This window comes from Rhynchophorus ferrugineus, unplaced genomic scaffold (genome assembly GCF_030347505.1).
Source record: "Rhynchophorus ferrugineus isolate W39M unplaced genomic scaffold, kcgeb_rfMv2 rfM11, whole genome shotgun sequence".
Lineage (NCBI taxonomy): Eukaryota > Metazoa > Arthropoda > Insecta > Coleoptera > Curculionidae > Rhynchophorus > Rhynchophorus ferrugineus.
The window spans coordinates 29,859,385-29,871,419 of NW_027472590.1; the positions used below are offsets into that span (position 1 = coordinate 29,859,385).

The 12,035-nt window shown below is 36.0% G+C and overlaps 1 protein-coding gene across 4 annotated transcripts in view; it reads left to right on the top strand.

Annotated features, from left to right (window-relative positions):
• Nucleotides 1–11,785, top strand: part of LOC143205178 (signal-induced proliferation-associated 1-like protein 1) — a 116,739-nt gene extending 104,954 nt beyond the window's left edge. For 2 of the 4 annotated variants that reach the window (XM_076418284.1, XM_076418288.1), the window contains 12 exons: nucleotides 1,125–1,279; nucleotides 1,338–1,550; nucleotides 1,605–1,740; nucleotides 1,801–1,932; nucleotides 3,440–3,683; nucleotides 4,348–4,831; nucleotides 4,886–5,278; nucleotides 5,340–5,463; nucleotides 6,449–6,719; nucleotides 6,781–6,949; nucleotides 8,391–8,575; nucleotides 8,631–11,785. In XM_076418284.1, coding sequence (XP_076274399.1) covers nucleotides 1,125–1,279; nucleotides 1,338–1,550; nucleotides 1,605–1,740; nucleotides 1,801–1,932; nucleotides 3,440–3,683; nucleotides 4,348–4,831; nucleotides 4,886–5,278; nucleotides 5,340–5,463; nucleotides 6,449–6,719; nucleotides 6,781–6,949; nucleotides 8,391–8,575; nucleotides 8,631–8,646 — 2,522 coding nt within the window. In that variant the 3' untranslated portion in view covers nucleotides 8,647–11,785. The remainder of the gene's footprint in view (nucleotides 1–1,124; nucleotides 1,280–1,337; nucleotides 1,551–1,604; nucleotides 1,741–1,800; nucleotides 1,933–3,439; nucleotides 3,684–4,347; nucleotides 4,832–4,885; nucleotides 5,279–5,339; nucleotides 5,464–6,448; nucleotides 6,720–6,780; nucleotides 6,950–8,390; nucleotides 8,576–8,630) is intronic. The other 2 variants (XM_076418283.1, XM_076418285.1) reach the window with 1 other exon arrangement.
• Nucleotides 11,786–12,035: the final 250 nt, after the last annotated feature.

The window sequence follows — 12,035 nt, forward strand, 5'->3', positions numbered from 1 at the left end:
AACGTTGTATGATCCAGAAAGAAGGAAATTGAAGATTCAAGGTTTAAAATACTTCTTGTTTCCTTATCACCACACTGACAGCGAATTTGAATAATGAACGTTGATTGAAAAATATTTCTTATATTTCTAAATAAACCTGGTGTGAGCAGGAAGATGCAGGCCACTTTATATTAGCCTACTAGATCATTAAGCATGAGTTACACAATAGTTTTCAAACTTTTAAAACATTTGAAATGGTGTAGAAGCATAGAAATTGAAGCGGCGATATTGAATGATGGTTTTTACATGTGATTAATTTTTTCAAGGTCAAAAACTCTTCTGTCCATTGTATCTCCACTAGGAATGAACGTTGGATACGTTATGATGTTTTATATATGGATATTTACCCATTTTTTCATACACTTGATGAAGAAAACCAATAATATAGTTAAATGATGCAACAATTTCTCTAGTAAGATGCATACCACTCAAGATGAGCTTACCAGATCATCAAATGTAAATCACACAATAGTTTTCAAACTTTTAAAACACTTGGTATGGTTCAGAAGCATATAAAATGAAGCTGGGCAATGTTGAATGTCGGTTTCTACATGTAATTCATTTGTTTTAAAGGTTAAAAACGCTTTTTTCCATTATATCATAATATATGAGTTAGCTAACATCGCCAAAATACCAAAAGAACGTGTTAGTATTATATTGCATGAGCATTTGACCATAAGAAAGCTCTGTTCAAAGTGGGTATCGCGTTTGCTCGCTGTTGATCAAAAACAAAAAAGTGTTGATGATTCTGAACTGTTTGGCCATGTTTAAACGTAACAAACCGGAATGTTTGCGTCAATATGTGACAATGAATAAAACATGGCTGCATCAGTTCACTCCGGAATCAAAACGATCGTCACTGAATGGACAGCAACTGGTCACAGGCCTATTTTGAGGCAAAAGATAAATCGTTCTACAAAAGTGGTATTGAAATGTTAGAGCGGCGCTAGAATGATTATATGACTCTTGATGCAGATAAAAGTGTTTCCTTTGTTACCCAGCCCATGTGTTATATACCAAACTGCTTGTTAATCAAAAATAATTTTATAAAACATGGTTTAACTTAGATTGTATATTATTTACAGCTGATTCAACTGGATTATATTCAATGTACGCCGAATATCAAGACTGTGAAATAATGTTTCACGTTAGTACTATGTTGCCGTTCACTCCGAACAATCGGCAGCAGCTTTTGAGGAAACGACACATCGGCAACGACATCGTCACCATAGTCTTTCAGGTAAACCCGATCACTTTCGATCCACCTCGCTCCCCAACCGTCGCCTTTCGTTTAACAGGAACCCGGTGCACTACCATTTACGCCGAAGGGTATCAGATCCCAGTTCCAGCACGTTTTCATTGTGGTGAACGCGATCAATCCGTGTACGGAGAACACCCATTATAAAGTGGCGGTATCCAGGTCCAGGGAGGTGGAGGTGTTCGGACCGCCCATCAAGGAAGGCGCTATCTTCCCTAAAGGAAAGGCTTTCGCCGAATTTCTTCTAGCCAAAGTCAGTAAGAACCCCGTCGAGAAGAAAACGAAAACTCAATATTATACGTTGCAGGTTGTTAATGCCGAAAACGCGGCCCACAGGTCGCAGAAGTTCGTCACGATGGCGACCAGGACGAGGCAGGAGTACCTTAAGGACCTGGTGAATCAGCATTCTACCAATACCGCCTTGGATACCGGCCAAAAATTTTGTGAGTATAATTTATTACGATTTGGGAGGTTACATGATGACCGATTGATTTTATTTACAGCCATATTCAGCAGTAAAAAGAAGGATAAGAGCAAGCCCCGGTTTATTCCAGATCTGTGTCAGAGAGGCGCTATTTTGTGGCAGGTCTTGTTGGACGATCGAGGCCAGGGACAACAAATTGAATGCTTTCTAGGTAAGATTTCTTGATAAAAAATGAAATATGATCATAACAGTGGCAGCTGGTGCATTAGGCACTGCAGTGGCTGCAGAGCTTCCAAAAAAAAAACTAAAAAAGCATCCAAAAAATAATTATGTATTCTCACTAAAATACTAAAATATTTTCTAGTACTTACCAAAAAGCAAATCCCTTCATTCGCATTCATGAATTCTTGTTGTAATAAACGATAAAGAACTCCAATGTAAGCATGAGCCACGGTGCAAGCAAGTAACGTGGACCAGTGGAATAACCTATCGTCGGTAGTCTGTCTACCTACTCACGTTATCACTATTATTTAGTTGGGCCACACGATCGTGCTCTGCGAGCTCCTTCAAAAACTCGCGAGGTACTCCGCTACCCTCGTATCCAACAAAAACGGTCTAAATCAAGGCCGATATTTTCGCTACATTTAGTCCAGCGCCGTATGTGATATCGGTTATCTGTATCGGAATTTTAAGCGGTTTTCGGCTGGTTAATATAACAATATTAATAACGGTGACTATGGAAATGGCCTTTAATTTCATTGTTATCAAGAATTTTTAAAAATATTCTTACGAAGAGAAGTTGAGATTTAAAGGAAAAGGTAGACCATTACTAGATATTATTACTGAGAAATCTGTGATGAAAGTAGAAGGAAAATTTACACCCGTATATTTAATAAAGACATTTATTTAAAAAATTAATGGATTTGTAGATGTAACAAAAAAAAGTGGTTATACTGTTTTCTCTGCTTACTTTCTGATGACAATAAAGCTTGAATGGAATTAGAGGTCACCAATCTAGAGCACTTAAGTTTGAAAATAAAAAGACATGAAAACACTAAAATCTATACAGAGACATAACAGGTCCCCGGCCTACCATAGTAAAACACATTTTTTGGCAGAATTGCTTTTTTTTATTCAACATAATTCCTTTCAAGGGTGATACACTGATTATAGCGACCCTTCCAACTTTTCGATACCATTGTTATTGTATGATTTGACCTTTGCTTCAAAATAGGCCTCAGTCGTCGAAAGTTTCTTCCCAGCGAGCATTCTTTTGAGATCTGAGAACAGGAATAGTCGCTGGTGGCTGGTTCAAAATTCACCCAACAAATTGATCGCACAAAGCTATGTTGGAGAGCATTCAAGCATTAATTTTAAAAAAGTACCTCTTCACCATGTACACTGTTATGGACAATTAAGTCTGATTATGCCTAAAGCTGCTTCCACAAATAAGCAAGTATGTGTATTTTTTGGCAATCTACAAGACATTCGTGACTTTCTTAATAATTCACCCTAACGAGTAAAGTGTTGAACAATATTGTAAATAGAAGGATGCCCCACGACGTTCCAACCTGTTGGAACTTCCTTTTCTTACAAACCATACAGTGAAAGTGATGACATATAAGCAAATATTACTTTGTTAAAACAATTACTTAACGTAGTTTTAAAACTATCAAATAGACAAATTTTAATTAGCAAATATTCTTGATTTTTTTCAGGAATATCTTCCGATACTTTCGTGCTAATAGAAGAACAAACTAGACAAATAGTATTCGTAACACCTTGCAAAAGTATCTTGGGTTGGTCGCCACAAAGCACCAGCCTAAGGATGTATCATCATCAGGGCGAATGCATGACCATCCACATGAGGGATACAAACGGGGAGACTGACGAACTGCTGGAGATCATCAATAGACTTAACGCCGTCACCAATGGACATACTGCCAAAGAATTATCAATAAGGTATTGAGTTATATTTGTTAAATCAGAAAATTAACGAGACTAACTGGCTAATTAGCTAACTAGTTATGTCTTCATCTAGTACTTCTTCGATAGTTCTCATAGCGAGGAGCCCTTCTATTTGTTTATTGTTGCTAATTCACTCTACACCCAGGTTGCTCATAGCTAATGATTTCAGCTAGATTTTCTTACGAACTAATGAAACACTTTACACTACTTAATTTATTTGCGCTAATTACAATTTAAGTTAACCAAGGCGTTCTTTCATATAGGTCTTTCTATATAAACTTCTCGAGCCTGACCTCACGAATTATCGCGAATTGCGAGTTTAACGAACATAATTGAAAGAGTGAAAGAGGATTAGAACACCTCGGTTCGAATTATTTAATCCGGCATGTATGTCACGTCTTCTTCAAAAGTATTCTGCATTTGCCAATCACCTCCTCTTCTTTTTTCATATTCCAAATAAGCCAGAAGTTAGGTAGCGGTCACAAAACATGATATACTGACTTATAATATGCCAAAATACATCCAAAAACTATAAAAATGCAGATATTATATAAGTGATATTTTACAAACATAATTAACACTTCTACTCATTTATTTCTCCGACATCTTTAACAACATTTGTTCCATGAACGTGCTCTTTAACGAAAATATGTTTCAGTCGTAATATAATGGGTCAATTGGGTTTTCATGTCCAACCCGACGGTATAGTAACTTTCGTGGAAAATCAGGGACAAGCCTGGCAAGCGGGTCTGAGACCGAACTCAAGACTGGTCGAAATCTGCAAGGTGGCCGTTGCTACTTTGACTTACGACCAGATGGTGGATCTCCTGAAGACTTCCCTGGTGGTTGTACTGACCGTTATACCACCTCTGACGGACGGTTCGCCGCGGAAAGGTTGTACGTTGCAAAATTGCAAATACAACGATGCCCACTTCGAGGGCGATTACGACAGTGCCGAAGAAAACAATAAAACGAAGAGATCCGCCCAGATGCAACAAGCTGTGCCCGGGCATCATCGTCGGGTGTACGAGAGGAGTTTCTCACCGCCCCGTAGCAGCAATAGTTCGGGATACGGAACAGGGAGCAGCAGTAAATCCTTCCAGGCCCAGGAGATCCGATATCAACACGTTAATAACGTTGAGGTACTCGTTGGGATTAACTCTTAAAGTTCTCTAATCACCAAGCCTTGATTTTAGAGCACCATGGCGACTTCTTCCAGCGGACAATCGGACGAGAAATGGTTGGATATTTTGCAGGAACTGGACGCTCCGCCGCTTCCAGTGAAATCAACCAACGGCGGCCGATCCTCCCAACACTCCAACAACACGTTTCCGTGCTCGCCCAAGAGAAACAATTATCACCAGCCGATAGCGATAGCTCCTACCTCCCACAACCACTACTCCTACCATCATAATAAGGTCCAGTTCAGTCACAGTCTTCCGCTGCAGCACGTTAACTTCCAGCAGCCTCTCAGTGCCGCCCTCCTCAGCAATACCAACGATCTGGAGATGAATTACAAATCCGAGAAGAACAACCTGTTGAAGCAGCAGAACGAACGGTCCAAACAGGACCCTAACGATTTCATTCAGGTACAGTGACGTTGTTAACGTATTTTATGTTCGGTGAAATTATATTATATGTAAATTACAGATCACCAGAACCCCCAAAGTAGAATATCCTGTAGATTTCGCAAAAATAAACGATAACATATCCAACGATAGTTCGATCAGTGATCGAATAAACACAATTGGCAGCGAGGATGAACTTTCTACAGGTATGTCTATAGTCCGTTTAATAAAACAGTGAACTCAGGTCATCTATATAGATGACGTCAAACCTAGACTAGCGTTAGACTAGGTTACGGACATTATCTATAATGCATTTGTCATATCTGTAAAACAAATATTTCACACTCTACAATGATTTCCTGCAGTTATTGAATATTATTTATATACACACCTTTAGTTGTTTCCACTTTGCCTTAGTGGTTGTCAACAGTGAATCGTAATTCCACATTTAGAAAATTTCATTCAATCACTGTCATTCCACCATTTGTCAATTCCTTCTTCAATGTGTCTAATCGAATTTATCCATACCGAAGGCTTATTGTAGACAATGTTTCTTTCCACATATCCAGGCAGTTCTGCTTGTTTATTCTTCTTGACCGGAATATCTATTGTAATAATTCTTTGTCACAGCCCATGTCACTTCCATTCCTGTTTCCAGCATGATGAACAAAATATCTACAATGAATTATTAATAAATGTTATGACTGACAAAACCGAATCAATTGTTATAGCAACAGTTACCTTTTTCTGTCAACTTTTGTTGTCTTAACACTATTTATATTATCATCTTGCTATGAGTGACCCAATAGCCCCATTAAATACACAAATTGAAATAATAAGTCTTCCTTGATTTTATTAAAAACTTTTAAAAATTGTATTTTTTTAAAATCAGTGTTTGGAATTTCCATTAGGCTTTTTCCTGGGTTACCTTTACACCTTTTAAATTCTATATTACCCAACAGTGTATAAAGGGATGTTCCATATCTCTCCAAGAGCTGCATATCCCCAAGTTTTCTATGTTATGACATTAGTATGTATTTCCCAAATTAAAATAAAACTAATCTACTTAACGAATTTGCAAATTGCGACAGGCAACACATTAAACATCTTGATAACATGAATTCACTGTTACTTTGAATAGACTATACGAATTTAAAGAAAACATCCAAAACAGTATATCAATATTTATAGGAAGTGGTAACCATTCACCGCGATCAGGACGTCGTTCGAACAAGCATCACAACAGCGTTAGCTATAACAGTCCTCGATCCAGCACCAACGGCGAAGCTAAGCTCCGCCCCGGAGTGACGTCTCGTTCTGCTAATAGAAACAGCGCGAACCTGGCCTCCAGCAACTTCAAGGAGGAGCTATTGAGATTGATTAATCCGGATAACATCGAATCTTCCTCGTCGTCATCCTCGCCATCGGGGGAGCCAAAGGATACGACCAATAGCCATTCAAGGTTTGGTTTGTTGCCGTACTATTTTGCTTTTAATTTAGTAAATGCGTTTTTTTTGCCGCAGGGACAACATAAACAGTTCACTGATGGTCCACAGGTCTCAGCCTGAAGTGATACTGACCAAGGCTAGACCGGCAACGGTCATATCAAACGCCAGTACGACGTCGAGTCCGCTTCCTAACGAGTTTAGAACTGCCAAAGATGAAGGCCTTCCATCACCCAGCAAGAATAAAGTGAGTATAAAATTTGTATTGGGAATTTTTGAGGTTGTCCAAGAATTAGTTAGATTCACCATCCTCCTTCCCCCCACTGAGGAACTGTGCCCTCTCGTAACAAATATTAAATTAAATTTGATATTATTTCATTCTTGGTGGGATCTTGACCCTTCCCCCACCCAAATAAAATCCAGGATCTTTCTGTTAGAACTGTCTAAGTTGTGGCTGAACCACCCTATTGGATTGTGGGTCCCGCTCTCTGTGTCTGCCTCTGGTTTTAGAGGAAAATATCTTCATTTGATCATTTCAAGTGTATTCCTCCAACTAATGTAGAATCCAAAAGAGTTTGCCATCCATAGATTCAATCATTCAAGATTGAGTGATTGAGAGTTTAGCCATATTGTTTATTATTTTTCAATGTTATTACCTCACTCAACAAAGCTTAAATTAATCTAATTCCTAACTGATTACTTAGAATTTGAGTTCTCATTTCAGGATATAACAAGAAGTTTTAATAAGACAGACAAGTTAGGAGAACATAATAAACATTTAATCATTTACCGTCGTTTTTTTGTAAATGACAACGTCGCAAAATCAGGCGGAAACTACCGAAGTTTACCGAATACTGGTGGTTTTGATTCTTCAGAAGTAGCCACTACTGATTCGACCTGATTGCTCTTCTTTAAAATTGATAAGGAATTTCGTTTTTAAGATTCCATCTTAGTCAAAAAAAAAACGATTTTTTAAAAACGTTTAAAAGGGTATTGTCTTGATTTTTTGTTATATTTGATGTATATATTTAAATCTCCATTTTACCAATTTGTCTACGATTTCGTCACAGTTTAGTGTTAAAAAGTTATCATCTCGTCATCTTAGAAGCCTTAACATGACTTATTAACGCCCTAGACGTCTTGTTACTGCCTGGAGATGGTCGTTATTTGTCAAATTTGTTGTCTATAACAAATATAAAGTATATCCATGCATATCCTGCGATAGGAGAATGGTCCTGTCGTCTAATTTTCTATACTAAAATAATTTCTGGGGTATCAGATTGAGACTAGATTAAACAATAGATAAACAATATTGTGTTAAAAATATATGTTTTCGTTGATGACTATTTTGATTCTAATCTGAAGAACTATAGGCTTTAATATTGTAAGAAATATCAACACAAAAATATCTATTAAAAAAAATGGTTTGATTTTGTTTGCTACTAGCTTAAACCTGTCAGTTCTAATCGATTATTTCCTTTGGTTTGGGTAGTTTTGTCATCGAATGCTGGATAAAAGCTTCAGTCAATAGTGCTGAGGTATGGCGGACTACACCATGTTTTTTTAAGTTTAAAATATTTTTGTTTTCTTTCTATCTTTGAACATCAATGTTTGTATCAAGACCAAAATCGATATATTATTTTTTATCAAAATTAAAATGTAATGAAAACATAAAATATTACTTTAAGGTTGGCCTACCGTCATTAGAAAACTTTCCACTGCCAGAGGAATCCGATTGGCCCAGCCTAGTAAACACAGCGACCAGAGTGATGATGCAGCAGGAAGACGAGCCCGGAGACCGGAGCGCGAAACAATGGGACGACGAGCTTATCCGATTGGATCAGTTCAATCAGCACCTGTCCAGTTCTTATTCGTAAGTATCGTGATGCCTCGAAAGTTCCCTGATTATTTTCCAAATTCCACCGAAGGGGCTCATTGGTCTAAAAGGTCACGGGAGCCCACGAGCGATGACACTTCTTCCCCCATTGCGGCGGAGGCCGGGAATCATCGCAGCTGCCCGGAAGCGGTTGCAGGAGGCGATTTTGCTGCGCCCTCGCAGCATTCTTATATATCTATATATATCGATCGGTCGGTTTGAGTATGCTATATGCAGCAAAATTAAACGAGATATTTTTTTTTAAATGGGGTTAGATAGATCCGAACGAAATTCCGGGAACTTTTATCACAGCTTGTATAGTCCGTTCGATAGAACAGTGAACTCACGTCATCTGAATGGACGACGTCAAAACGTCGCAATGTTGCCGCATCAACACCGAGTTTTAGTTCATTTTGGCTTTGACATACAACAAAATTCTAATCTAAATAAAATAATTAAACAAAAATACTGTTATCAAATATAATTTATTTTAACATTATACTACAATTAATTATAAAGTTATAATAGTTTGTAGGTTAGGTGTTTTATTATATTTACACTTCTCTTCTCTTTTCCATACCACCTATGAGTTAGAGTTCTAGACGCGTTTTTTATGTAGTAGTATGCCCCGGAGGCCTAATCCCTCTAAATAACAATTTACAATAATACTTAAATAGAGAGCTTGTTTACCTTTTACACTTAATCCTTGTTTCCTTGTAAAGTCCTTTTGATATCACTGTATTTCTCTTTAGTTTGTTCTGTTACTACCTGTATACATATTTCTTGATAAAACTAGATTTAACCACTGCATTCTCCTTAATTAATTTGACATATTTGAAAAGCACTTAGTATTCTTTCTCTCCTCACACATTTTAACCAAATGCTCATGTGTATTCTGAACAATTACACACATCTGAGCACATAAATCTTTTACACTCTACAATAACATGTCCTACATTTATCATTAATTAATTACATACATACACCTTGCCTCCACATACACCTCCAATATCATGAGCCTGCCTTGATAATTGTCAATATTGAGTCATAATCCCACATTCAGAAACTTTTATTCAAGTAAATAAATAAGCTGTTAATTTCCAATCCATCTAACATTTGTTCACGATTCCATCATTTGTCAATTTCTTCTTCAATGTGTCTGATGGATGAACCAAACCAAAGGTGTTATTAACCATTCCTGTTTCCAGCATGAAGAACAATATATCTGCAATGAATTATTAATAAATGTTATGACTGATAAAACCTAATCAATTGTTATTCCAACGTTTACCTTTTTCCGTCAACTTTTATTGTCTTAACATTATTTTTATTATCATCTTGCCATGAGTGACCAGGGCCATGGGTATATTGGTGCCATTCTGAAATATTCATGTCTCATCTAAATATACAAATTAAAATAATACGTTTTTCTTGATTTTATCATAAGCTTTTAAAAATCGTATTATTTTAAAACACCATTTAAGGCCTATATTACCCAACAGTGTAGGAAATGGATATTCCTTCAATATGTCTAAGTTTTCTATGGATACTTTTCAGACTAACGGTTTCCTCTCTGAAATAAATGTACTAAATTATGTTTTATTTCATATATTTGATCTTTGATAGAGCTAACATCAAGCTAATCTTCGGCATTTTCAATCAGTGTAATAATAAGCAGTGACTTGGAATTTATCAAAACAACGTTTGCCGGTTCTTAACCTGTATTTATTATAATTAATATTTTGAAGACGTTTGATAACCGAACGATTTTCGCAGGCAAGTTCGAACTTATCAGACAACATTTTTAACTAGAAGAAAAATTATGTCTAATTTTAAAACGAATTTATAAATTGTATAAATACATTAAACATCTTGATGACCTGAGTGACTGTTATTTTGAATAGACTATATGTTGTTTGTTCCAAATTGCTTACCCGTCCGGTTTGGGTTTTAGGAGTATTCCTGACCAACAAAAACAGGTAGTAGAACTGAGCAGGAAAATTCAGACGTTGGAGAGGGAAAACAGGCGTTTAGTCGACGAGAACAAAAAATATAAGGAACAAGCGCAGGCGGCCGTGCAACAATTGCGAAGATTCACGGAATGGTTTTTTAAAAACGTCAAACGACAGTAGAATGGACGGGTTGGTAGGAGATAGAGAGAAAGAGAGAGAGAAACCACCGCAATAAAATGTAAATCGGGTCTTGATAAGTGAATTGAAATTTTTTAACGTCCGTTCCTTCACCATTTTATTACTAAAGATATATTTTTGCTAAATACATATATTGACGAAACGCTTTCGCCATACGCGATTACTTCGATCTGTATATTACTATTTCTGATTCAACTGTAAATATAATTATTGTCACTTCCCCAGAAACAGCCGTTATAATTTTGCTGTATTAATATGTAATTTTGTTTAATAGTACAAAAATTATTTAGGTATTTATTTTCTTCTGTAGTATTACGAATAAATGAATTCGGGTAAATGGAGACTCTTTCTTTGGAGAAAAAAAAACAATTCTCACAGCCCTCTATATGTCCAATCCATTATGAAACGGCTAGAACAGATTCTTCATTTACCTCGTTATAAGAGAAGTTACCAAATATTAAAATATGTTATTTCGGATCTTGGCGGAAACATTTACTTTACCAAACCACCTTCTGTTTAATCCTTCCACCGTTTTTACTTTAATATGTTGTAACTCATGTTTATCACGTCTCCGTGATTCTTTCACGTCGTATAATCCAAATAAATATCACGAAATATTTAACTTTTTAACAATTTCTATTTTAAAGCTTTATTATTATCAGGAATTTTTTAAAATGTATTTTATATATATATGTTTTAATGTATTACTAAGTACGTTATTTAAAATACCAAAATGTTGTAGCATTTAGTTGTTTGTTTTTTTTTTGTTCATTCCCATTGATTAGTTGTGTCAAAGAGATAATAATAGTCAGACAATTTGACAATGTAGGTGATTACGTTGTTTATTTTTCTTAGCCTTTTTAGTCTTTTGGTAATTATTTTTCCCTTAATAATCAGTGATAATTGTTATTACTATTTGTTTTTTTTGTTTAATATTAGAATTTCGTCTGTGACCTGATAGATGCCTTAAATACGGATCTATTTTATGAAAGTATTAAATTGTAAATTTTTATATAAAATTATATTTCCTGTAAATAAAAGTATATCACATCAAGAACAGGTCTATTTGTTTCCTAAAAACGATGCCTATCACCTCGGAAATTTTGATGTAATGATTTAATCCACTAGTTATTATTAGTTTTTTATTATTATATTATCCACTAGTTTTTTATTATTTGTGTCTTTTAAAGTAATATAATAGTGCAGATTAAGTAACATCAATATTTACATAATGGTGAATGCGCTTTAAAAAAATTAAATTTTATTTTGGGCATTCGTTTCATTAGCCAGCAATTTTCATGTGGGTA